The 27553-nt window shown below is 43.8% G+C and overlaps 2 protein-coding genes across 2 annotated transcripts in view; both read right to left on the bottom strand.

Annotated features, from left to right (window-relative positions):
* Window positions 1-6: 6 nt before the first annotated feature.
* On the bottom strand, window positions 7-7069 carry LOC134101626 (collagen alpha-2(I) chain-like). The gene is made up of 13 exons (XM_062555331.1): window positions 6637-7069; window positions 6145-6215; window positions 4941-4994; window positions 3998-4117; window positions 3835-3873; window positions 3419-3472; window positions 2830-2883; window positions 1450-1557; window positions 1085-1138; window positions 704-757; window positions 548-585; window positions 255-308; window positions 7-61 (listed from the first exon to the last, which is right to left on the bottom strand). Exons 1-13 carry the CDS (start codon window positions 7067-7069, stop codon window positions 7-9), a joined length of 1188 nt encoding a protein of 395 aa, XP_062411315.1.
* Window positions 7070-20894: 13825 nt separating this feature from the next.
* LOC134101625 (voltage-dependent R-type calcium channel subunit alpha-1E) overlaps window positions 20895-27553 on the bottom strand; it is an 88064-nt gene continuing 81405 nt past the window's right edge. The window contains exons 42-48 of the mRNA XM_062555330.1: window positions 27445-27545; window positions 27069-27175; window positions 26554-26689; window positions 23605-23733; window positions 22560-22701; window positions 22042-22223; window positions 20895-21912 (exon numbers count right to left, since the gene is read on the bottom strand). Coding sequence (XP_062411314.1) covers window positions 21331-21912; window positions 22042-22223; window positions 22560-22701; window positions 23605-23733; window positions 26554-26689; window positions 27069-27175; window positions 27445-27545 — 1379 coding nt within the window. The 3' untranslated portion in view covers window positions 20895-21330. The remainder of the gene's footprint in view (window positions 21913-22041; window positions 22224-22559; window positions 22702-23604; window positions 23734-26553; window positions 26690-27068; window positions 27176-27444; window positions 27546-27553) is intronic.

Genomic DNA, 27553 nt, shown 5'->3' with positions numbered 1-27553 from the left:
GAATCGTTAAACGTACAGGCGGTCCTGGTGATCCTGGGAAACCTGATCCGCCAGGCTCTCCCTGGACAAAAGGAAATACTTTGTGACGGAAGGAACATAATTTCAAGTACTGATAATGTGCATGTAAAGGCCAATTCCTATTCCCATCACTATGATATGAGCCTTTTAGCACACAATACCCATGAATCAGCATAGTTGACACCTAAAATAATATTTTTTAAGGGACGTTTTCAAAAAAGAGTGCTGTAACTCACAGGGGGCCCACGTGATCCGAGAAATCCAATTGGGCCTCTCGGCCCTCGAATCCCCTACAAACCACAGAAAAGCTCAGAGCACAGAATTCTACAGGTCCTATCTATGACAGTGTCCTAACACTACAATAACTCTAAAATGTTAGCTTACTTTAGACATATTTCAAATATCATGCTTCTAAAATTGCAAATAATTCTCAATCACAACATATGAATAATCAAATGGTTGATGATCTATATGACCGTCATTTGTCATAATTCAGAAGTAGCTACTGTACAGGCTACTCACATTGTACCCTGTGATGCCAATGAAGCCCTTCTCTCCTTTGTTCCCCTGTGAGAGCACAACAACACAACATTGAAGGGAGATAAAGGGGAACCATAAGACACATCGGTATGACTTAGAGCGGGCAGGAAGACATACTACACCGATAAGCCTGAGCACATCACACCTTTTCTCCTTTCCTTCCTCTGCTCCCCTGTGGCCCTGGCTCACCTTGATAACCCTGAGAGAGAGAAAGCACAATCCACTTTAGGAAGGCAAATAATAGAATTGCGTTTATCACATTGCTCTCTCTTCACTGCCCCCCCGGTAACAAATCTGCCAGGCGCATTCCCTTCTATATTTTCATGTTTCCCCCTGTAACAACAAGACTTGATGTAGAGCTTCTCCGAAATGTCAGTTTAAAGTGGACGCGACCTTTCAGCTTTGAGTTAGAGATCGCCATCTTTATTTCTCCGGGGCTTGGCTTGCTATTGACCTTTCGGCAGGGTTGCAAGAGACAGACATAGAAGATGAAATAATCCACAAAGAAATCCATGGCCATTCTTACCCACTCACCCAGCTCCCCCTTGCTGCCCCGATCGCCTCCATAACCCTGTGGGCCCTAAGGGGAGAGCCAGACAGAAAGGATGATATTTAAAGGGATGGAAGCACTTTTGCGAAAGGACGCTTAACCCCACACTAATGCTTCTGAAGGGCATTGTTGTGACTTTTATGAAAATATCCATATCAGTGGAACAATCTTCAGAAAATCTGGCCTTAGATTAACAAATACATAAACAACTCTCCTCCCACATGCAATATTAACACACCTTTGAGTCAGTACTGTACACCACCACAATGCATAGCTTGACTGTATTTATACTGTAAATATCCAAACATGCTGTTTGTTAGTGACCACTGCAGGGATCTCACCTCTTCCCCAGATGGGCCAGGTGAGCCATCAGGTGCATCTTTCCCAGGTGTCCCTTCCTGTCCGGGTCTTCCTTGAGGACCAGGCATCCCTACAGGCCCTATCCTCCCCTAAAATGGAAAAAAAGGAAATTGGGTGGTTTTAAGATTTTGATCAGTGTTCAAATAGATCTGTCTCCACACTGTGCTAGTATGTGTCTTGTGACTCATTCATGCAATATAATACTGAACCGCTGCACCATAGAAATCAATTCATGATGGTATGTGCACATCATAACTAACAACTGTTGTTGTTTTGCTCACGTCACTGGATTACATTTTGTTGTCCGTTAACATATTGTACGTGGTTTGTATCTCCTCTACAATCTCATTGATACGCTCACACACGGTACTTCTGCATTTGCTCAGTCACCAGCAGACTGATCTCTAGCCAGAGGAGGGATGACCCGTGTCTGCCATGGGAGACCACTGGCACTGCGGACACTGCCATCTGTCTCTCAGTGGGCCGCCACGTGCACTATCAGTATGAACAATCTGGCATGACTGTGCTTCTCATTGGCATGCATACTGGAATGCATATGCTGCAGGGAGAGGCAGTGGAGTTTGGACTCCAAATGGACAGCACTCCTGACAACACCCCTGCTGTCACGCTTTCACAGAGAAAATCACAAATACCATTCACTATATTCAATATGTGTATTAAACTTACTCTATCTCAATTATATTTAGCCACAATGTTTTGCACTAATATTGAGTGCTTGGACTAAAGACTTGAGATATTAGACATGGCATTTTAGTGGTATAAATACCATACCATATTGGTTCTGTAATTCAGTTCATCCCATTTTAAATCACATCCACCTACAGTATATCTCCCTTATTGTATGTATGTTTCAATCTCACTTATTGGATGACACTCAGTTTCAACTTCATCTTCCTGACTCACAATGTTTTTTTTTCTTTTTTACAGCAGTACTGGGTTTAAAATGAACAATATACAGTAATTTAGCATTCCACGTGTTTAAGCAAGTCATAAGCTGGGTAACAGTGTAGAAAGAAATACATCTGAAAACACACTGTATGTTAGCAATGGATGAACAGCCTTGTACAACAATACTAAGCACATAGAGGTTAGGTGACCATGAGAACAGACATTGAAAAGAAAACTATTAGAGAGGACAGTTGGCAGCTGATGAGAAGATGGCAACTGGCATTTGTATGCTGCAGAGTTTGCAGAGGTCAAATATGTGAAGAGGGGGCCATTGTGCTGATGATATTAATGGTAAGGCAGGTTTTCAGGTGAGACCTTGAGGCGAACAGACGTTTACGACGCCAGTGAGAAGTGTTACATGCTTGAGAGGACAACTAAAATGAGATACCTACGGTTTTTCCTGTGTCTCCTTTTCTTCCCTGCTTCCCAGAAATCCCAGGTGGTCCCTGAATCAAAAGGAAAAAGATCTCATGGATACATACAATTTGTGGCATTCTCACACAGATCATAGACATTTTCCCTCTGCATTACATCTTAAAAAAAATACAATTATATGGAGTCCTCACAGTGCGGTGAAGGACTAAATTATTACACACCATGGGAGTCCATGACCTTGAAAGCGGTAAGGCTACCGTTTCAAACGGGAGTGCTGTTGAAGGCAGGACTTTTCCTTTTAGCAACGGTTGCCATTTGTAAACAAAACTCTAAAGTTTGATCGTGTTTAGTATAGAACTAATGAATGGTGCAGGGCGTTCTTATCTAAGTTCTTATATTAAGTGGGAAAACAAAGAAGTTCCTAAGAAATACGACAGTTCTTAAAAAAAATATTGGTGAATAGCATTTAAGAACATTCTTGAGGACTTCTTATTTATTTACTTATGAATCTACTTAAGATTTATCTTAAGATTGTTTTTGTGAATCCGGCCCCTGGGACTAAATTCAATGTTCACAACCTGTAATCAATATTTCATATGCACCTACCAGGGGCCCGGGATCTCCAGGGGGGCCAATCGGCCCTGGGGGACCCTTCTGTCTCTGCAGAGGAAAGGAAACTGATTTTAAAAAGATAGTCAACATCCCAGCTGACGGCTTTTTGCACTGTTAAATGTCATGGTACAGGTAGTGTATGTGAACACTGAAAATATCAGAATCTGCTAAAGGAAATCCTACTTAGTTTCACACACTAATATATTCACACACAATGGCAGACACCTACTGCTGGTTTGAAAGGGTAAAGTGATCTCAAAGATCATATCAGCAACTAAACATGTAACATCTGATTGTGTTTAGATTTGTCCACAGTTGACAGTAACATCTCTGAGAAACCAAAAACATTTTACAACTGTCACCCAACCACTGGTTTTCAAGTGATTTAAAAACCAGAGGGAAATACTTACCGGCCAAGACGATACAAGCTTTTTATAAAACTTCTTTTTCTGTAGGTAGAGAGAATAATGACACTGCACAATTAACACTTTGCAATATACAGGACTGTATAATGTAAAGTGTTCCTTTACAACAGTAAAGTGAGAGAAGGAACAGATCTATAGATGGCCTCACTTTGAAGATGATCCACTCCTCCTCCGAGGTTCTCCATACAATTATGGCAGGCATCCCTGGAGGCCCGATAGGTCCCCTGTATCCAGTGCGACCGGTTCGGCCCATTGGCCCTGCGTAACCCTGCCGAAATCAAACAAGAGAGTAAGTGCTGATGCCTGACAGAGCAGTGAACTGTCAGGAGATTACCAGAGTTATGGCAAAGGGAATGCAGTCATTTAGAAGCAATGGTGCAAACAGCAATGATAACTCCTATTTGAGATTTAGAATTACGCTGTTGTTATTGACTTGGAATCTTTAAATGTCTGAATCTGTTAGTGAACTGATGTGTGTACATGATTCTCCTTAAATCTGTAGCTCAAGATTTTCTTGGTAATTGTTCCATGTTTAATAATTGATAGCTTTCCTGCAACCCAGACGAATCTGTTCGCTAATCTGAATTTGCTCGGCAGGTCAGTCTGGAGAGAATCCCATTGACGCCCGTTTCCGGATCATTAAAAACCCAGGATCTAATAACAAATGCTTATCCAGCATGGAATGGGCTTGATATGATGACAGATAGAGCTGTGCATTCAAAACAAGGAAGGGCTGTGGCATCGCTGGCACGGGCAACAGGGTTAAACAGATACAGTATGAACGTATATGTTCTTTGGAGTAAACTAAGTAAACAACTGCATTCAAAACCTTCACTTACAGGAAAGATGTGTTTGCAGCATTTCTGAAACAATTTGGCAAGAGTTTAATGCACCAATTCAAGTTAAGTTTAATTTCACTGCTGGTTACGCCCCTGGAAGTTGTAAATTGGGTTCAGAAGTTCAGAAGCATGCGTCCTTTCGAGACATGTAGAGCAAATTCAGATTTGCTATCAGGTTCATCTGGGTTCACCCAAGCTAACTGTCATGAGAAACATATCTAATCAAATGGACATGAATATTTATCATCTTACTTTATCGCCTTTGGGCCCACGTGGCCCTGTCAAACCTGGCTGGCCTTGATGCCCCTAAAAAAATAAACACAGTATGCAATCAGTGCCGTGGCTTTACCATTGCTTCAATCTCTCTATGCATCAAGTAGGCCTAAAAGTTGTATGAGCCAAGGGGAAAGTCAAATACGCATTTGCCTCAGAAATGTACAATGTCCCATTTTGTTTATAAAGAAATACACATTGTACACACATTATCCTAAATGTATGTTGACGTACGATCACAAAATCCTCCATGCTGGTATCCATTTTCCGAATAATGTGATAATTAAGAATTACATTTATATACAGGGCATACTCTAATTATACTAAGTGAACCACTGCTTGGTGATATGGGGCGGTAAAAGTAGGGTTTCTGTAAAAATATGAAAATGTCCGTGTCCATCCATACTAATGCAATGAGCCTGACCAAACACATTGCAGTAGCCTGAGAGAACCAGAAGAGGGTGTGTGAGTCTCATTTTTCAACCCATCACCTCCCTCCCTCTCCTCCCATCCCTTTCCCCTCCCTTCTCTCAGTATCATTTGTCTCTCTGTGCCACTCATGGCTCTCTATTCCATTTTTAAAGCTTGAGAGGTAGATGTAAATGACCGGCCTCCTCCTCCCATCTCTAGGCCTTAATCCAATCAGCTCAGCGCAAACTCAATTTGCCACGGAGACCCTTAGAAGCAAAAGGCCGTCCATGCCCTGACCAACTTGTGTGGCTGCCAGGGCTGGGCACTGTACGCTCAGACAATGAGACTCATCGTTCTTTATCAAATGCGCAGAATTGTATTCTGCCGGGTTTTAATTAGGCATGATAAGAACTAAGTCGCAGGTAGGTATAATGAAAATAAAACTGAGGACAAAAGAGTGCTCGCCCTAATTACTGAATCCAAAGATTCAATTAATGTGTGATGGGTCAGTCCGTCACATGACTCCAGGTGTTGGATAGGTGATGAATTGATTGATTGAACATCAAAATAGCATCTATTTCCTGCCTCCAGGAGGAGAATCAGTGTGAGTTCCTTCATTTGTTGAATGATGAGTGAATCTGAAATGGCTACTAGATTTCTTACCGATTTCTAATGTTAGATACAGAATATCTTTCCAAAATGACACTTAAAACAATGAGCACATATTTCCATGAGAAACACAAGAGAACCCTGCCCCGGGCACATGGCTTACCCTCTGCCCTCTTGGTCCCATGCCGATCTGCTGGCCTCTGTGGGGAGGGTTGGCTCTTGGTGGATGAGGAGCTGAATTTCAGAAAAATAAACAGGGTTCTGATCATGCTTATAAATGCATTTCCCAAGGCTAAACAAAGACAGCAAGTGCTATGAATAATGTCTTGCAATCTCTCCTGATCCTTTCATTTTCTTTCAAATTATCATCAGGTTACACAAACCAAACATAGTCCAAACAACATCCCTACAAACTAAGTGTCATATTTAAGATTAATGATACGAGGGGTTGGAACGCAAAAGCATTAAACCATAAATAATAATACAAAATGACTGGAATTAAGTACGTTCGTAGTCTATTTATTCTGCTTGGGCAATATCATCACTTGGGTGCCAATTATTTCCAAGTGGTTGGTACCAGTTGCAGTGATAAATCATCCTATTTTGGATGGCGTCCCATTATTGTGGATGTGCGGACACATGTCCAGTACTCTACCTGGTATCCTGGCAGGGCGCTGGGGACAGTGCGCTGGCAATGGCATGCCGTTCACAGCTGGACCGCATGGACCCAGCTCAGGTCTCCTCTTGTCAGGTACCTTAGGTTGAGCAGGAGGCCTTCCTGATGTTGGCCCCCCACTCTGCACCTTAGGCTCCTGGGTTGTGATCTGCGACACTGTGCTGGATTCCGGTTTGGTTTCAGTGTCTGTTTGACTCCTTCTAAAGGGCGCCTCTCTCTCAGCCACCTCAGGCCGTTCTACTGGTGGCTCCTGAGCTATGTGTTCAGCGGTGGCATTTTCGGTTTGTAACGTGGGTGGAATGGCCAGCTCCATGTTTGTCTCTGACGTGGCTTTGCCAGCTTGTTTCCAGCTGTCCTGGGAACCGAGTGTACCAGTGGGCTTACCAGCCTCGACGCGCTCCTTCTGAGACATGCCTGTCTCTGGCACAGAGGTGCCATCTGCCTTTAGCTTCCCCTCGGACACATTTGAGGCTGCAGCCAAAGTGTCTGTCAGAGAGACTTTCGTAACAGCATCAGGTTTCAGAGTCACAGGCTTGGATAAGTCTGACTGCCTCGCTGATTCTGTCAGTGCTTGGACAAAGCTGTTGTTCACAGCTAATGGTCGAGGGAGTATGATCTGTCCACTGGAGATTGAATCATTGGCCTTTGTAGGTTCTAGAATGTCCAGGTGTCTATTCCCCTCTGAGGAGGTCCTTTGAGTTTTAGGAAATAATGGATGATTCTCCTTTCTGAATGATTCATTGTTTGTCTGGTTGGTAACTGCTTTGGTGCTTTTTGATGGTTCAGCTCTCACCGACTTGTCAGAGCTAGGAATCATGGTAGGTTCCAAGGGTTGTGCTACCTCTGCCTTGGGAGAATGAATGGTAGACTCCACAGTCCCAGCTTCACCCTTACCATTGCTAACATTTGTTCTGCTTTGTGAGACTCTTAATTCAGCTGAAGGCGTGGATGTTGAGTTTCTGACACTGCTGAAGCCCTTCAGATGCAGGTTTGTCTTCTGTGGATGTTTCTGAGGCTCAGATGAAGAAACAGTTCCCTTGGGTGGTTGTCCTCCAGAGGTCCTGTTAGGTGCTGGCAGTGGTGGCTCCATAGTCATGCCGGACTTCTGAGTTGCCCCTTTAGTCATTGAGCTGTTTTTGACTGGAGAAATCTGCCACTGTTCTTTTCTGCTATTTGGGGTCTGTGACTCACCTAGCGATCTTGGCGTCAAACTAGTTGCATTCTTTGGCTGTGTTAGAAAGTTAGTCGAGGATGTAGACATCATACTCTCATTGGAAGGCTTATTTCCAGCTGAGTTGTCAAATGCTTTCCCACCATTCTTTTGGTGACTGATATTTAGCAGAGAAAACTTGGTTGTTGGAGTTTTCTGTCTGTGGCCAACTTTCTCCCTCCCCTTGAAGCTGACCAGGCGGGGGAAGATCAAGCTCTCAGTCCTGCCTATTGCCTCCTCAGCAGATCCAGAGGTGTCCTCCTGGAAAACAATGAGCACAAAAAGAACTAGACTTGATCATATTTTGACAAAACTAGGATTGAATTGAAACGCAGTGAAAATAATGTTAGCATTGTACAAATAACATACCGTAAAACTTCAAACAATAGCCGAGTCCCAAATAGACGCATGTCTCTTTTAAACGCCCGGTGTGGCTACAGATTTGGGGTTACAGGCCGGTCTCCAACAGAAGCCTGGTCTGTTTTTTTTAGTTTCGGGTTGTATTTATTCTTCTTATACCCGTCAGATCGCCAGCAGGTGCAGATTGCGCACACTACATTTATAATTGCATGACTGCGGAGGTGAAAGCCAGAGATCCAAATGCTTAACTTTTTTCGACAATGGCCTATGTCCTGCATTACTTAATTAATGCCATTTTTTAAAATTGCGCACTAGACAACATATTTTATCACGAACTTTCTTTGTTTAGTTTCACTTTCTCTCGTTTCTCCGCGTTTCTCCGCATTTCTCTCAATACCGTGGCGGAAAAGAAGAAGACTTGATTTAAATGACATTTAAGCTGATAGTTGTCAAATTTGCCTAACAAAATTCGGGAGAAGCAGCGGCAAGATATTTCTCGGTTGATCCAAAGAGGGTGCGTATGGCTGAGCTGTAACGTCTGTCTCCAAAGAGGGAGAGCCCTGCGCATCGGGAGCTGCGCAAGCAAAGCAGGCAAGTGGTGGAGAGCGACGAGGAGGAGGAATTCGCAAATCAACTTGTAGTAGGCCTAGCCTAGTTGAGGATCACGGTGATAGCGATTAATAGGATCAGTTGTTTTACAGAGTAGCATTCATTCTTTATTGTTGATGTGTTATCAGGGGCAACAAGTTTACAGGCTCGATGGTAACTTGAATTATTCAGCCCGCTGTCACATCGTTTCGTTAGGCCTATTTTAAGCTGCCAATAATTTAAGACATATCTAATAGTAGGCTAATTCTAATATGATCTGATTTGTGAAACACATTCGAATTATAGGCTAAATAAAGTAGCCTACCGTAATATAATGTGGTAATCTCCTGTTGTCATGCTTTCCGACTGCTTATGCTATTGGGTAGTTATTTCTAATCCTACAATAAACCTACACTCAACTAACAACACTAAATTAAACGCCTGTCTCATATAGACGCCTGTCTCAAATACACGCCGGTGCATTTTGGCGATTTGGCAAAATAAAAGCCCGGGCTATTGTTTGGAGTTTTACGGTAGTTAATTTAAGTGAACTGGTGAAATAGAACTATATCGATTTCATAGGCTTCTCTGGAATAAAGCTTTCAGATTGTGCTGAACTGTTTTAAAGATTCACCACTAAACATTGTATTTCAGACACTAGAAATGATGATTTGAACGATATGAATCTGTGATCTGAAATATAATAATAAACTGGGCTGCACATGAGTTTTGATGGTAGTAATTTCACAGTAATACTTTCACTTGATACACCTGGAGACATTTAATATGCATGTGTGTAGTATACAGTTTAGTCTTAAACTTTCAAAGCTGAATAAAAGTTTAGGAGGACCAGACGCAAAGAGGAAAAAAGTTGGAAAAAAGTTGGCCTCAAGAGAGACGGCTTTTGCGCCAAAGCAAAGCAGGTTTTTATCCTCTCATAAACCTCACACTCCTATGCAGACTGCTTCATGGCCCAATATTTCACCTGACAGTCAGATGCAGAAATGGCTGTAAATTTCCAGGCTGTGCTGCAGTGAAAGCGGGCAGCTTCGAAAAAACAGCTGAAATTTGGTCAATGCCGTGCACAACCACTTTTTTACAACAATTTACTTAAGCCCTGCGGTTTAAAAACAACACTTTATATAGCAGAGATGGAGCCATGTGAATGAGTCTGTTTAGACATTTATAGATCATTTACAAAATCAATTGTACTTTGATCTAGAGAGTTCAAAGAAAAAAGAAATAACAACCACACAAATGTCTGGCAATCAAATCCAATTAGATCTTGTTACATATTTTTAATGAAAAAAGTTCAAGTTGGTTTGACATTGTTTCTTTTACCTGAGAGTCTGAATCTCGGAAACAAGTGGAATTGTAATGCTCGCAGTAGAACTTGGCTGCAGAAGGATCACCCAAAACAAAAAAGATCTGCTGTATGGTACCCTGTGATGAGATAGAGAATTATTGACCATGAGTCAGACATTTCCGTGAATCATACGACTCGTTATCTTCTACAGAATAAACATATGAGACATTTAGATGAACTATAGTACCAACATGCTTGGATCTCTGGTGTTCTACTGATAATCAGAGGGGGAATAGACCACGCTTAGAAACAAACATGAAGACATCATACTTTTGCTTTCCCCATTGCTAACCCTAGCCAAACACATCATCCATTAGTTCAACTGTGTGAGCACACTAAATGAGACTTAATACAAATGGCTGACAGTTTTTGAAATCAGTTTCCACCTAAATGTGGAGTTCTCACAGGCATACTTCTTGGTTTATCTTCTGGAGAGATAAATGGCTTAATCCCAGGAGATCAGGAGATTAACAAACATTGAACAAAAGGAACATAATAGGTTTAAAGAAAAAAAACAATATGATCATATTATCAATATACATTTAGATCAGAAAGCAAGCATTAGAGAAAAATATCCTTCACATTACTGTTGAGAAAGTTTGGTTGAAAGCAGCAAATTAAGAAAATGTGTGAAAGCTTGATAGTCTCTTCCACACGTTTCAGATGTTTTAAGGGGTGCCTAATGAATACTCACATGAAAGACAAGGACAAGTAAAGAGGCATGACTCTCAGTATGCAAAACATGGAGCTTAGAGAGACAACAGATGGTAATTCAACCGTAGAGAGACTCAGAGGGAAAGTCTAGTTCTACAGTACATGTAATGAATACTCCGAATCCCAAAGGCAAATGGAAGCTAAAATGATGAGGGAATGCGATGTTGACAACCTGAATGAAGCATTGCATAATTTAAAATCATATCTCTAAAGGCATAAGCCCATGTATCATTTCTACTTTGCTTAAATTAAGAATGGAATGTTGTAGTTTTAATAGTGTCTGAGATAAGTTTTCATCCAATTTCAAATATGAAGATTGTTTTACCACCCAATCAATTCATTATCAATTCATTATTTTTTTTCCCTTTGCAGCAAAACAAGCAAGAGCCAGAATAATGATGCTGGGCATGGGACCTCATGCTGTCACAGGGTCTGTGTGACTGACAGCATCAAGGTCAACCAGCGCCGACCTCCTCAACGACCCTCTGTGTCCATGGAAACCCCTTTCTCACTCTCTCAGGCAGCCTCAAAGTGCAAACGCAGTGACAAGGCTTCACTTTCACATGGCAGGTTATTTGCGTTTCACACAAAGGCTTCAAACACTCCCCAGACGTTCCATTGAGGACCCTGAGTTGCTGTTGAGGCGGAACATATGGTTGGGTTTCTAGCTGCTGTAAATGTATAATTGGGATAGTGCCACTTTGTTAACGACTCAGCTAAAATAAGAGCCAACCTGTGATCTCAGACAAGATGGTATGGACAACGCGTAATGACAACGTCAGGAAAACAGTGAAAGAGGAATAAGAATGAATGAGAGAGCAGACAGTGCCGAATTTGAATATCAGCAGTTACTATCCACAGGCAACAAAATCAGTTTTCTGTATGTCACTGTTAATGGCCACCGCAGTAATCCATTTTAATCAATAAGCCACATGAAGACAGACTAAATGACAGCTTTTGAACTTTGACTAAGCTTTTCCTTTTCCTGCTCTGGAACTGCACTACTGCATTTGAAGCATCTCAGCATTTAATAAACACACTCACAGTCCACACTAAAAGAAACCCCGTTTTGACCAGTTGCTTTGCCCAGGATCAACACAGTCCAGACTTTCACAAGTCCATGATGTCCCACCGATGTCACTGTGCACCTGCACCTTTTTTGAATGCTGCTGGGCGTCTGGGCTTGATTTACGGTCCCTGCCCTGGGACTGTGTAAATCTGGCCTCTCCCTCATCCGCTCGCAGGCAGATGCCAAAAGGCCCCGGGCTTGATCCCGACCCTCCTGAGTCAGTGCAGGAACATGATGCTTAAGCCACATGAAGATAGCTACAGGGGCCCTAGGGACCTCGTCCCCATGGCTTACTACAGGCATAGGGCAGGACACAGGCTGTCAAACAAGATGGTCTGAATTTATTTGGAATGACAGAAATGGGGCTATAGCTTGTTTCGGTCGGTTGAATGGGACGGGACAACTAGACAGGAACTAATTCAACAACCCCATTGTTTGACATCGGCATAACAGCATACCGGTAACATCAGTTGCTGTAGACCCTTAAACTGCTATGTTTTTGAGGCCCCAAAACTTTTCTACAGTCTGTTCTAATAAATGATATTTACTATTATTGAACATACAGTAATTGGATATGACTGCTAATCCAAATAGAAATCTCAAATTGCTCAGCACAAAGGTAAAATAATAAAAAACAAAACATTTAAGAGTCTTCACTTACACAGCAGAAGAGAAGCAGGATTACGTTGGAGCCATGCATGACTGTAGAGTGAAGAGCTGGCTAAAGTGTCTCTCGGCGCTGCGCGACAGCTCTGCTCCAGGTGAGGCACCCAGCTGGTGCTAAAACAGAGCGGAGCCTGGAGGACAGCCAGTGCTGGGCAGTCTCTCTCTCTCAACACCCATGACCGCACGGTAAAGAGCAGAAAAGTATCCACCAAAGAGCAGGGCACCACCACTGCTAACACATCCACGAGTCACAACACTACCGTGTTTCCTGTTAACAAGCACTGAAGAGATTGGCATCCAGTGAAAGTCCTTGCTAGCTTTTACTCCATTTGTGTTTCTAATACCTATTGACCGCGTTGACTGTTTATTGTTATCGCAAAATGTTGACAGAGAACTTTGAAAGGCTTTTTTGTAACAAACAGGACTGGGCAAAGGCAAAGTTTTTATATGGTGTGTGGGCAATTGCCATGACGTGGGTTGGCTTGAGGAATGGTCATCATGTCTCAAGCCTAAAGACCACCCACCCGCTTGTGTCCACACAGATGAGAGCTAGGACAAACATATGCCAAACATAACCCCCACACTCACAAAATGATCTAACCATCAGAAACTACTGCAGTCAGCAGTGATGACAGTTTGATGATAATGCATTATTTCTCTGAAGTTGTTGACAAAAACACTCCTAGATAGGCATAACATAACATTGCCATAACAGGTTTTAGAGAAATTGTTAGCATACTCTATGCTGTATCTGCCACAGATGTGCAAATAAACAAGTTCATATGAGGATAATGACATACTTTAATGGGAAACATAATTTAATCCAGGAGTGCCAAATCTTCATATGAGGATAATGACATACTTTAATGGGAAACATTATTTAATCCAGGGGTGGCAAATCTTCCTACCGGTCACCTCTCTCCTGCACTGTTTAATTGCGATCCTAATCTGACAGACCTTGCAGACGTGATAAATGTATCAGATGGAACCTAGCAGGAACAATTAGCATTCATACTCTGCTAGAACTGCAATTAAACTCTCTAAGAGAGACAATCATACAGATAAGCAGTGTGTGGCGCTGTCTGAAATCATCTTCAATCATCACTAACAGATTAACACCCTCAGAACCAAAGTCACTAATATTCACTAATAACACTAATATTCCCCCCAGCTATTTACTTCACCTACTTAGCTTTTATCATTACCACATTGGCACCCTCTTCTTCCTCGTTACACCCCAACCTTTGTGTCCCGAGGGCCTGAGAGCTCGGGCTGGGGCCCATGTGAGAAATGTAGCACCAGGCTCCAAAAGCCCCGACTTGACTTACGGTAAACGGAGTGAGGTGGGGCTGCGTGGCTCCTCCCAGGAGTGTGATCCCTGCCACGGACACCTCCAGGCCCGGGTAGTTCCTCCAGGGCACTCTGTCCAGCAGTCGGCAGTCGACGAACACCTCCAGCCCGGAGAGGGAGATGGACAGGGCCAGCCAGTGCCACTCCCCGTCCCACAAGAAGGCTGCTGGGAACCTTTTTTTTTCCGTCCGCCCCGATGGTCCACACGTGGTTGAGAAAGAGGAGAGACGTGTGATTGGGAGAATATGAGTGGCACGCATCACAAGCCCCGCGGCCCCTGTGATGTTGTGTGACGTGATGTGACCGCAATGCTTTATGAGGGTCATAGGGCCTCAGTGAGAGACATTATCCCGCGTCTAGTGCGCTTGTGTTTGGGAGGAACCAACCCGTTGCTGGGAGACCCATCATGGACCAAGCTGTACAGACAGTTGCACCTTTCATAACACAGCGAATGTACGAACATGTATATACGAATGTGTAACATGTACGAATGCCATGATGTGGTGAATCTGCATTATTACTGTAACTATTCCTTTGGAACATTTCAATATCTTTGCGTTCATTTATAGTGGTTGAACATGTACAGCACACAATTTGCCACTATTTGTGAACAGGCCAATAATGCTAGAGTTGGTGGCCCATTGCTCTAGCAGCTGCATTAAAGTAAAAGCTCAGACTATGATGAGAGAACCATGTGCTGCGAGGTCAGATGCAAATGTCAGATGAGAAATTACACAACATTGGCCTTTTATAGGCCATAATGTTATGCCCAGAGGCCACAATAAAGACATGCAATAAAGACCTATCTTCATGAAATCTCTGTTAGACATACAGTAGGCATTATGGTAATACCTCTCAGGCCAGTAAATCATTTGGAAAGATATCAACCTGTTACAGTAACACTCAGTATCACTACCAATGTGAATGCATATAAGTAATAGAGCCTGTAAGTGCACACACACATATCTTTACACATCTCTTTATCTGCATTTGTGTATACGCTGTGAGTGTTACTGTTCACACTTCTGTTAGTTGGTGTCAATCCATAATTTTGTTAGCTTTTGTGTGTGTATGCGTGTGTGTGTGTGTGTGTGTGTGTGTGTGTGTGTGTGTGTGTGTGTGTGTGTGTGTGTGTGTGTGTGTATGTGTGTCTGTGTGTATGTATGTATGTATGTATGTGTGTGTGTGTGTGTGTGTGTGTGTGTATGCATATGTGTCTGCATGTGTGTGTGCGTGTATCGTATGCATGTATGTTTGTGTGTATGTGTGTCTGTGTGTGTGTATGTTTGTATGTATGTATGTATGTGTGTGTGTGTGTGTGTGTGTGTGTGTGTGTGTATGCATATGTGTCTGCATGTGTGTGTGCGTGTATCGTATGCATGTATGTTTGTGTGTATGTGTGTATGTGTGTCTGTGTGTATGTTTGTATGTATGTATGTGTGTGTGTGTGTGTGTGTGTGTGTGTGTGTGTGTGTGTGTGTGTGTTCTGACTGGTAGTGGCGGCTCCAGGTGGCGGTGAGGGTGAGGTGTCCACGGCCCAGTGTGATCTGCAGCTGCTCGTCCCCCTCGGGCCCCAGCAGGGCCAGCACACTCCTGTCCTCGGCCCACCAGCCAGCGCCCACACGCAGCCGCAGCAGCACACTCAGCTCGTCAGCAAACCTAACCACACACACACACACACACACCACATGCACACATACACACACACGCACGCACACGCACACGCACACGCACACGCACACACACACACACACACACACACACACAAAGACACACACACACACACACACACACCACACACACACGCACACGCACACGCACACGCACACGCACGCATGCACACACATGCACACGCACACTCACACGCACACGCACACGCACACACAAACAGAATCAAACCTGACAGTTCAAACGTGTACAAGCAATGTGAAATCAGCATACAATAGGTACCCTTGCTTTATGAAGAGGTAAGAAGATGTCATCTATACTCTAGAGGGTGATCTCCTTTCGAAAACAATGACATTAAACAGAAGGCTTACTGTGATCCAAAGACAGATTTGGTGCTGATAAACGGGGTAGCATAGAGGCCTATCTCATAGGCCATACATCCTCGGTCATCCTGGGTCACTGAGATGTTGTAATGGTCAGGTGATAGCAGGTCCAGCATCTTCAGTAGATCCACCTCTATGTTAGGAGGCCAGCACAATTTCAAAATGATTTATGGGTTAGTGTGTTTAGTTGGTGATCAAACTTGAATAATGTGCAGGAGTATTGGTTTTTAATTCATTAGGCCTACTATTTTAATGTTGAACAGCTGCGTGGGTTTTGTTTGTTGGTTTTGTAGAACAAGATGCACACTCACCACCTTCTACATCCACACAGTTTAACACAGTTCACAATTCTGAAAATATGGTGTTTACTTCAGACACCTGGGTCTTAACAGAGGTGGGAGAGTAAGTCTTGGAAAGTGGTGGAATAAAACTGGGGATTTGCCAATTCTCTGTGCTAATTTGCCAGATGGGTATGAATCTCTCTCTCCCTGTCTCTCTCTCTCTCTCACACACACACACACACACACACACACACACACACATCTGTTTATCCACTGCCACTGTGGTGCTGTGAGAGGCAGCAGGTAATTGAAACAGGCTGCTGCCTGAATAGAGCACTTGGCTCTGAACAGCATGGAGATCAAAAGCTTTCGGAACAGCACTAGAGTTTGGAACACTTTGTGACAGTGTGTGGCACCAGGGCCTCTCCCCATCTACACAAAACATAGGGACATGTGGTTACAGTAACATGAGAGGAAGCCCCAGGTTGTTAAGCAACAGACAGCAATGAGGGACAGAAAATGTCGTTGATGACACAACAAAACTTTGGAAGCTGTTTTCAGGTAACTGAGCTCCAAGTTGAAATTGCCATCAGGCTTCCTGATAAAAATGTCCTTCCAGTTTATGATGACTCGATTTCAGCTGTTCAAAATGCATAAGATCTATTCTAAGATTGCACTCCAGACTCCATCAGAACACCTCTCAGACTGGATAAATGATGGCAATTCAGGATATGAAACAGTGCGATATATATATATATATATATATATATATATATCAGAATATAGTTCAAATAAAGTTTTTACCTTTTGGTAGGAGAGATACTCGTCTGTCCTCTGCCTGATGTTGTTGTGGTGGTTGGCGAGAGCAGTGGTGATTTTCCCCAACAGCCTGTGAGTCAGTAGCAGAGGCATTCTGACAGAGTACACCCCTGAAGCTGGACACCAAGAGAACCCACACCTCAACAATGGTCCAAAGTGCCCCTTTCTCCATGAGGAGGTGCGTCTCTCTGGTCCTACAGGATGAGCCTGCTCTCTGTTTGATCTGGATCTTAGGTGCTTCACTCCACACTGTGCTACCTCTCACTACTCTCAGCTTAGGTACGAGTTGACATTGAAAAAGCTCCAAGCAAAACCCAGATGGTTTATTTGCTTTGGCAAATACAATGTACTGTAGCACATGATCTTTGATTTACCTTCCTTCCACTGCGCATGAAGATTTACAGTGTATGGCTAAAAACAAAACCTATGCCATGAATACCAGAGAAATATAAAAGCTCAAATCTGACAAAAATGTTTCACAAAATCTGACAAAAAAACATAATGTCTGCAAAGCTGGTTAGTCACATTTTTATTAAAGAGGTTTTTTTTGTTATAATTTTGCTGTGGTTGTTTTTGACAGATAAGCAAACAAGTCTCCATTCACAAAACAAAGTGAAATAAATTTAAGATAGGCATCTATATGGAAATATAAACAGTTCAATAAATAAGACATTTCCCCCGGTTTATTGATATATACCAGGGGTTCTCAAACTTTTTGGTTCCAAGGACCCCCTTGTGGGGGAGACGAATTCTGAAGACCCCCTCATAATCGTAACAATCAAGCCCATGCCATTTGTATTCTCTGAAGTTGTGGCCAATATGTGGTGTTTTTCTTGCAGGTGTCAGGTGTGTTACTTTGGATTTTGCATCACTTGACAACATACACAGACTCATTTCTCCATGTTCACCAGCTATATCTGGCGGCAAAGAAGCCAGGCTACGCAGCAGTAAGAATTATTCTTTGTGACCTGAGTGAAGTGATTCAAGTTAAAGTTAAGTTAATGTGGGTGAGAGAAAATAGACACCATTTGCTTGTTTCTTTCTTGGTGAAAACTGTTGTCATCTGTATACAGCAGATGCTCATTTTTAAAATGGTAAACCACAACTTTATCATTTAAAGCAAATCATTTTGCGGACCCCTTGGCTATTTATCACAGAACCCCAGGGGTCCCCGGACCCCACTTTGAGAACCACTGATATACACTACATATGTAAAAAGCAGTACTTTTTCTATACCAGAGAATCAGGTGCAACATCAACCCTTTACATTTTCATATGGTTCACAGAACAGCGACCCACAAGGACCAGAGAGACATGTACCAAATACGGCCTATTCACATTTCAGAAAACATGTCAAAGGAACAAATTACAACACAATACATGGAATATAAATTCTTATTTAAATTCTTGTTTTTTTTGTTGTTGAATGGGAAAATAACTGCTTTTCATTTGTTTCTGAAAAATCTGAATCTAGATAGTTCAAATACTGAAGTTTAGGTTGAAACCAAAAAGATTTTCAGTTTTGAAATTTGTACAACAGAAGTTATGGCGATCATATTCAATGACACGATAGAACCAAAACACTGCCACATGTATGGAGTTATATGAAAAATAAAAAATAGTATCTCTTTTTTGACATCTTTCATGTTGAATGGAATCAAATAAGATGACTGACTCAGTGACTGAGTCATTTGAAGCCAATGATACACTGCCATCTTTTGCTACATCTGATGGAAATCTACATTATCCAGACAACAATGCTCAGTTGTTCCACAAATTAGATCTGGCATGTCACAGGCCATATTAAATCCAGCAGTCTCACAGACCTTGTCCTTCATCATCCACAGCAATACAAACACTACATCAGGGTCAAGAGCATACATTCACATTCTAATAACGAATGGCTACAGTTTTTGGACACAGAGCACAAGATGAGTTCAACCCCATATTTGTATTTTCTTTTTTTTGTCAACCGTGCTCAGAGATGCTAATGTGTGCTGAGTAATAGTGGTATGAGAGTATTTGTGAAATACTGACATGCAGATGGGTGATTACTACAATGATAGACTTATGGATATAAGAAATTGAGAGAAAACAGGGATGGTCATATGATGGATGCTAAGGACAGACTATTGGATTAAACTGACCCAAGGAAAAAGAGACATTCTGTGACATGGCTTTTCTATTTACAGATGAATAGAAACTAAACATGGCTTCTGAGACATTTCAGTTTTGAGAAGTCCAGAACACTGAGATGTTTACATATGTTACAAGAGTCATAGTTGCTCTTCAGTGAGGCTCTAGCATTCAAAGCCAGAACACTTACCCGGGACATGCACAATCTAGTGAAATGATATTTTCTACTGCCATGTGTCAGTATGCTTCTCAAACCTCTCCCCTCAAGACTCCACAATGCACAACCTGTTTACACTTTATGTTTAAAGGGTTGTTTCGGATTATCATCATTTCTAATCGTCTAACTTGCAGGCTTTTCGAGATACACAGAAGTCTTTGCCAATTCGACAGTGTCACTTCCTCTGTGTCACACATTGAGGGAAATTACTGCAACAATGCCTGCAACAATTGTGACAACAGAGACCAACATGAAGCAAACTCATTTACATAACACCCAATCTTTATGCCACTCTTCCCAGCTTTCACGAGTCAACTCAGTCTCAGATGGTATTTGGTTAAGGAGCTGATGCTTCTGAAAAAGCATTAAAACAATGGACAAATATGGGATTTAGCCTACAACGACCTTCTCTTTCAATATTCACAGCAGGCACTCAAGCTTCCTCTACCAGCACGTCTTACAAAGTGATCCACTGCCACTAAGAAAGATTAGATCCTAAAAGTACACCACCAGAAAATTGCATTTATATTTCAACAGATTAGCTACGAATTGAAACAGGAGCCTTTTATGCTACAGAGCTCTCACCACTAATGAATCATGGGCCTTAGGTAATGGTTAAGGATTTCTAGCCTTGCGACTTTGCAGTAGTGGGCTGGCTAGGGGTTTGTTTTCTCTCACCCTCACCCTCACCTGAAAGAGTTTAAAAAGCCTGAGAAGGGTTGCTGCCGAAGTGACGCGGAGATACAAGCGTAGCGGCTCGAACAAAAGCGCTCGGGCCGCCGTGTTTGATGTGTCAGCCGCCAAAGGATCAGCCAAGGAGAGCCAACAGGTCTACATACCACACTCTCTCTCTCTCTCTCGCCGAGTTTGAAGACGATATATGATGCCTTACTCTGGCAATAGCAAAGGGAACGATGTCTGGGTTACATTCCTCATACCTGTCAGCATATGCCTCCGCTTGATGGAGACCAAATGTGGCTGGAGAGAGAGATTTGATGCCCATAGAACACAGCTGTACAGCAAAGAACCCACATGGAAAAGAATGACATCTTTCAGGACATTTAGCTTCACCTCACCTGCCAAATGGCATATGGCGAAAAATGTTCAGAGTTGTGGATAATTAATACTTTTAAACTATAAACTATACTGTTCCCCGATAACTACTGTAGGGCTGTATGTGTCTTACAGGCCATGCCATGACCTATTTGGCAACCGATTTAACCTGTCGACTAAGCGTGTCCGTAAATTAAATGACAGGTATGATCTATTTAGAACCTACAGTACACCACCTATGCAAATGGCCTAGGCTACTGTGTTGTAAGCACACATTTATACTGTAGTTGCGCGCATGGTGAAAGTCACCACCAAAATGGTAGCCAGTTGGAAAAAGCAGCATGTTCTAAATAGCAACTCCAGACAAGTTCTGCTGCTGGTGTCTGAGAGGCAGCTGATTATTCACATAGATCTTCTTTAATCTGAACTTGAATCAATCTGATTAATGTGATATACTGCCCAGCCCTATCTCTGATCAGCAAGACCGAGGCCTATGCTTGCCTCACACTCGCCTGCAGATCAGATTTTTGTTTGCAATTTTGGCAAGTGAAGCTCAGTTCCCACACACAGAACACAGAACATGTTGAAACACGTGGTTGAAGTCTAGCTACCTATGACCCGAGCTCTTACTTCTGGCCTCTCCTTCTTCTCGTCTTTATTTCTGTGTTTCGTTCTCTCTCTCTCTCTTTTTTAGTCCTCTATCCTCTCTCTCTTTTTAGGGTTCACCTGTCCCTCAGTCCTCCGGGGCGAACATGCATACACTCCGTCCTTCCCCCCCTCCGCGCGGGGGGTCCTAGCAGCGGTCGTCCTCGTCGGTGTCGCTCAGCAGGTCGCAGGCGGCGCTCGAGGACGCCTGGCCGAGGCGCTTGCGGAAGTGGCCGTTGGGCACCTGCCAGGAGTGGCGCAGCTGCGGCGCCGAGCTGATGGTGTTGGCGCGGCCCAGGCTGGTGGCCATGGCCGCCTCGAAGGTGAGAGTCTCCTCCGCGCTCGCCCCCTCCAGGCTGTGGAGCTCCTCGTGGAGGGCCAGGTATGGCTCTGAGATGTAGCGCTGGGGGGACAAGTGGAGGGCTGCTGCCGCCGACACCACTGGAGCGCCGAGACTCGGGAGCCCCGCCGAGGGCCCCAGGGCGGGTCCGAGCCCCACACTGCCCCCCGCCAGCCCCGCGCCCGGCCTCGGCTCCTCGGCCTCGGCGGCCTCTGTCTGAGTCCTGGGGTGCGCCTCGGCAGAGGCCAGAGGGGGAAGCTGCGCTCGGCACACCAGGGGGGAGTAGGAGATGTGCGGCCGAGGCCGGGAGGGCGTCTGGGGGAGCTGCCGGCGACCACGGGGGGTGCTGTTCTCTGAGTTGGACGGGTTGGGGCTCACAGAGTTGATCCCCTGACGAGCAACACACACACACACACACCAAGACACAGAAAGAGCAGAGTGGTCAAGATCATCACTAACACACACAACGCACACAAACATTTGTGTCAAAGAGGTCACTGGCTTCGGTCATCAGCCGACCTGTTTCAGTGGAGAACGTGCCCGTCCTTCGCTGGGTGAGCGGGACTGCTTGCGCTCCCGTGACGGGTGCTGGCTGCGCTCCTCGGAATTGCAGCGGGACACGTCCGGCGAGAGGAGGTGGCGGCGCTCTTTGGAACGTCCCCTCTCCTTGTCCAGCGGCTCTCTGTGGTTAGACCTGATGGCTACACAAACACACATGAACGTATGAAAAACAAGGAAACTGGTAAGCGCAATAAGGAACTCAGAGTCAAATGATAACTTCACATTTTCATTACTAACTTTTAAAAACAATCTGGCCAAGTCAGTTGATGGTTATTACCACATCTTGCCAAAGGACTGCAGTTGAAAATTAGCCTGCAGGCTAACACTGCCACATTTACATAAATGTTCATTCACTTGTATTATCCTTATGAATAAATACATGAAATGAAATAACTTACACTTTCAATAACTTCACATAAGCTAATCTAAGACAATATGTGCTCTGCGTGGAGAAGAGAGAGTGGAGAGTTGCTGACCTCTGAAGCTGCGCTGGCGTGGCCTTTGGAGCTGGTCAGGGCTGATCCTCTCCAGAGAGTACTCCTCCTGCCACAGGTCATTCACACACTGGTCTCCGATAGTGGAGAAAGAGCGCTTCATCAGAGTACTCTCAGTGGACACCTGCCACACACACACACACACACACACACACACACACACACAAAGCATTTATAGACATACATGCACGTTTATATTTTCCTTGCGCGTAAACGTGTAGCACATACTGTACTGTACATCCACAAACAACACTGTGAGATCAAAGTCCATGCAGACACAAGAGAAACACGAGACAATTGCTACAAACACATATACCAACACACACATCACAACACAATACACAGAGAAAGACTTTCAAAATGATATTCACATAAATGTACATGACAAGCAAAACACAAACACACAAATACACATACAGCAACAATGACACAACAGCAACAAGACAATTTTCCAATCAGGATTCTCCACATCAATCTCAGGCACTGCAGGTCTCTCAACTAAATAGCATGATCCTTGTTAACACATTCCATTCACTGTGACCTTCAATCTAAACGAGGTGAATATATTTAGAATTCCATAATCCAGCTCTTTCATAACTGTCCATTGTGGCGTTAGGAGACAAACAAGGGACATTTACAGTACACCTTTGTACTAATAGACCCCTGCTCAGAGAGAGAGAGAGAGAGAACAAGCACTGTACCATGTCTGCACCATTAGGCACCAACTCTCACTCAACTCTCCCAATGAAACAACATTTCAAACTAAGCTCTCTCTTTCCCTTTCTTCTCTCTGAGCTCTCTCTCTTTCTCTCTCTCTCTCTCTTTCTCTCTGTCTCTCCGCATGAAGAGCCAGTACTATAGTACAAAACTGGCAGCTCTGTTCAAACAGCAATATGAAAATGAAAAGCACATCCACATATGCACTGCAGTGTAGCCATTGTAGAATCCGACAGAGCACCGGCCAGCCAAACCGGCTGACCCCCACCGGGGGGCCTGCGCTGCCCCTGAAAACTTGTTGCCGCTGTACCTGTGGTTCTATGGCCAGCCGCGGCATCGAGGAGGCCCGGATGGACACTGCCCGGCCAGGCACCTCGAGCGGCGAGCCCTGCCTGTTAGTGGGGCAAAGGATGGGATTAAAGTCTTTGCTCTCCGGCACCTAGGCAGTCAGAGGAGAGAAGGGAGAGAGAGAGAGAGAGGAGATGAGAGGAGAGAGAGAGAGAGGGCGGAGGAGAGGAGAGAAAGAGAGAGACACAGCAGATTTCCAATGGGTGAAAGATGGAAGGAGCGGCAGGACAGAGTCTTTGCAGCGGTCATTCTTTGTCCAGAGGGTGATATTCTCAGGGATGTCTTTATTAACGAGACTGAACCGGGTCTGTTCACACCTGCTGGTTCCACTTGGTGGATGAATAACAGTGGTGGCCAGTAGCAGCGTGTGGGACACTGTGTCCTGTCCTGTCCTGTCCTGTGCTCAGGAAGAGCTGTGCGTGGGCGGAGGGGGCCAAGGCGCGGCAGCGGGTGGGAAGCAAGGAGGCTGGAACGCCACAAGCGGAAAAGAACACCAGGAGTGGAACACCGGGAGCGGAAACACAGGGTCAAAGCTTGGAATGAAGCCGGAGAGAATTCAGAGGGGGATGTCACACCGAAGAAGGGAAAATAAAATAAATAATAAAAAAACACACAATACGAAAGCACTCCAAAACCACCTCAGACTCAGATTACCATCAGCAGCTCATGCAACCCAGGCAATCAGCTCTGCCCTTTCACTCTAAAGTGGGAACATATTGTCCAGGCAATCAACTAGACTCCTTGGGAAAAAAATATGCATGAATATATCTGAAAACATGTCCTTGACTGTGACCCATCACATACAAATGCACTTCCAAAACCACCTTTAAAACTACAGTAACTGAAAGGGAGTCTTTAACAGCTTCTCATAACAGACAACTACAAAGTGGATGCATTGAGTTTAGGTTTTTAGTGCCAGTGTGCCACTCTATAGAAAAGGAGCAAAGCCAGAGGCTCAGTGGAGGAAAGCCCCTGTTGATCCATCACACAGGCAGACCCATCTCACAGCTGCCTCTCTCAAAAAACCCAGAGCGAGAGAAGTCTATGTTTACACGACACAAGTATGCCAGAAATAGCCATTCTAAAAATGAAAGAAAGCCCATAAAGACATCTGCCGATCTTCTCTTTTGCCTCTGTTGGGTTTCTACAAGGGGAAACACCTTAAACTGAGCCTGTTGATGTCAATCACCATCTCATGTACTATTCCAGTGCATACTCAAAAACAATAAGTACTATACTTCTCTACGTACACTTCAGCAGACAAAAAAAAAAACCTCAAGTGAGAGAAATGACACTGAACGAATTAACACATACACAAAACAGATAGAGTTGAACACCGGGGGGGTGCCATTCATAAAAGAGGATGTCCGAAGAGGAATGGTGAACAGGTGTGAACGCGGCGAGGGCATGCAGGGCGTGGCCGTGTAGCGTGTACGTGTGCAGTGCACTCTCATTGCTGTGGATGGGGGACGGGAGCAGCAGCGACACACAAATGGGGACTGAATCTGGGGATGGGGATCAGCAGGATGGGTGAGCTTCTGAGGAAACATGCACATTTCCATTTGTTTGTGTGCTTTGCATGGCTGCCCTTCCTAATTAGCGCAGGAGGCAATTACACCACCAGCTACAACATGGCGTGGGAGTGTTTATTCGAAATTATTTGGTTGTCTGCCTACCATCTGAAAAAAAAAAATATAAAGCCAAAATCATTTAGAATCTGGATATGGTCTGTCATACCTATCTTGTTTTCTAATGAAAGTCTGTTTTTGTTTTAGGGATTAGTCATGTAGAAATCATACAAAAGGCCTCTAAAACCATTATAACCTATCCGCAATTTTATTACAACAAGATAACATGAAAATGGCTAAAGCTCAGTCAACATCAGCATTTCACAATCTGTGAACACTTCTTATAACAAAGTGCATGCAACCTACAGTAGATATTGAATCCTAGAAGTAAATACAGTACATAGATAATGACTATACGGACCATGTGACACATATAAATATCTTTAACAGTAAATGAAATTACAGTGTTGTTACATGCCAGACATTCTTCCCCCAGTCCAGTGTAAATCATTGCATCATTAGCATGAGCTAATGGCATGCAGGCGTACTGTTTAGAGTGGGGGAGATGGATGCTTTGTGCTGGGTCCCAGATGGCCAGGACTGATGGAAGTGACATATCTTTTTTTACAGTGAGGCTGACGCTTGAGTAACAGGGGGGGGGGGGGGGGGGGGGGTTGGCACTGGTGGTGACGCTTTGACATGTCCCTTTGGACGAGACCTTGACGATGACATGAACACATAGTGATTGCCCATCAACTCAACCGTGACAAATCGAACATTAGAACCCGCCCCCACTGAGAACCTGAGCTGCCCCTTAAACCCAGTAAGCATCTGTGTGCAAAATGCTAACTCTATTAGCTTGCTGGTGATAATACACAAAATATTGCCACACCGAAGTTAAAGATACTGTTGCATATATATATACAGTATATATATATATATATATATATATTTTTTTTTTTATCCGTGCAATGATCGATTTCTAGAAGATAAATAATCCTCACCTAGGGGCAAAGGCTGTGGTGTGTACCACTACCACATACAGTACATAAAGTGCAATTCAGGGTCTTTATACAATGTACTTTTCATAGAGATAACTAATCCTACCCTGAACTGAACACTGAATTACTTCTGATTCTTACTGATGCACTCAAACCCATTGTTATTTCTTTCCAGTATACCAATCCATGGTAATATATTTTCAGTATGATCTTCTGAAAGTTATGACCCATTTCAAATTGTGCTCCTTGAGACCAGATGTGTTCAGCTGAGTGCTTTCCCGTGTCATAAAACAAAGGAGCTCTGCAGCTGAAGGGCTGCTGCATCTCCACCCCTGGTCTTACCATCGTGTGCAGGTGGTGGCCGTGGTAGTGGTGGTGGTATGTCTCTTCCTGCTCCTCCACGTCGTGGCATGTCATGGGCGGCATGAACAACTCCTGGGGAGAAATGGGACTCAAGGCCCCAAATCCGCCCCTGGTCCATACGGAGAAAAGAGGGGAGAAAGGAGGGCACCTGACTTAACCACACATACCTTTCATGTTTCAATTAGTTTATGTCACAAAATGACAAGGCTCACCCACATACTGTATAACACATACTCCATAACACATGTACACTATTGTACACACACACACACACACACACATCAACACAAATGCACAAGACAAATATACAGTATATATACAGTATATGGTCACAAACACACACACACACACACACACACACACACACACACACACACACACACACACAAAGGGGCATAAATACTGTATACAAACACGGACACTCTCAGGGACACACAAATATAAGAGACACATATATACACACACACGCACACACACACAAACCCAATGCTTACAGGGCAGAGCCAGTGCTGTGAGCAAGGAAGGGCAGGGCTTTGGCATTGCTGAGAATGTCCTGAGGCAGAGACGAGGCGTCCATGCGCTGGAACATGGGGGCGTGTTTCTGCAGGGAGTGAGGGACACAGTGCAAGAGGGACACACCGTCACCACCCATCACAATGACATCCGGTTGAATGCACTTCAAACACACCCATTAGTGACCCCATAAGTTAAAAACTGATACACAAAAACATATTACACCACATTAAAGGATATTTCATAAAAGCAAATATAACATTTCTCTAAAAATGTACAGTGTGGGTGAGTGACAATATTTATTAAATATACTAATTAGAGAAGCAATGTGGATAATTCAATTAACATCAATGGCACCTGCTCCTCCAGCTGCTGTCTCAGCTTCTTGGCTTTACTCTGTTTGTAGTAGTCCATTATCATCATGGCTGCATAGATCTTGCCAATAGTCATGTCACTGGCTGAAATA

Source organism: Sardina pilchardus, chromosome 15 (assembly GCF_963854185.1).
Source record: "Sardina pilchardus chromosome 15, fSarPil1.1, whole genome shotgun sequence".
Classification (NCBI taxonomy): domain Eukaryota; kingdom Metazoa; phylum Chordata; class Actinopteri; order Clupeiformes; family Clupeidae; genus Sardina; species Sardina pilchardus.
This window is presented reverse-complemented; position numbering and strand designations above follow the sequence as displayed.

Excerpts from the sequence above, each read along its gene's own strand:
- LOC134101626 (XM_062555331.1), bottom strand. The coding sequence starts at position 7,069 with ATGTCTCAGAAGGAGCGCGTCGAGGCTGGTAAGCCCACTGGTACACTC. Across the intron at positions 6,216-6,636 it reads GCGCCCTGCCAGGATACCAG|CTCCTCATCCACCAAGAGCC; the intron begins GTAGAGTACTGG and ends TCTGAAATTCAG. Across the intron at positions 2,884-3,418 it reads CTGGAGATCCCGGGCCCCTG|GGACCACCTGGGATTTCTGG; the intron begins GTAGGTGCATAT and ends CTTTTGATTCAG.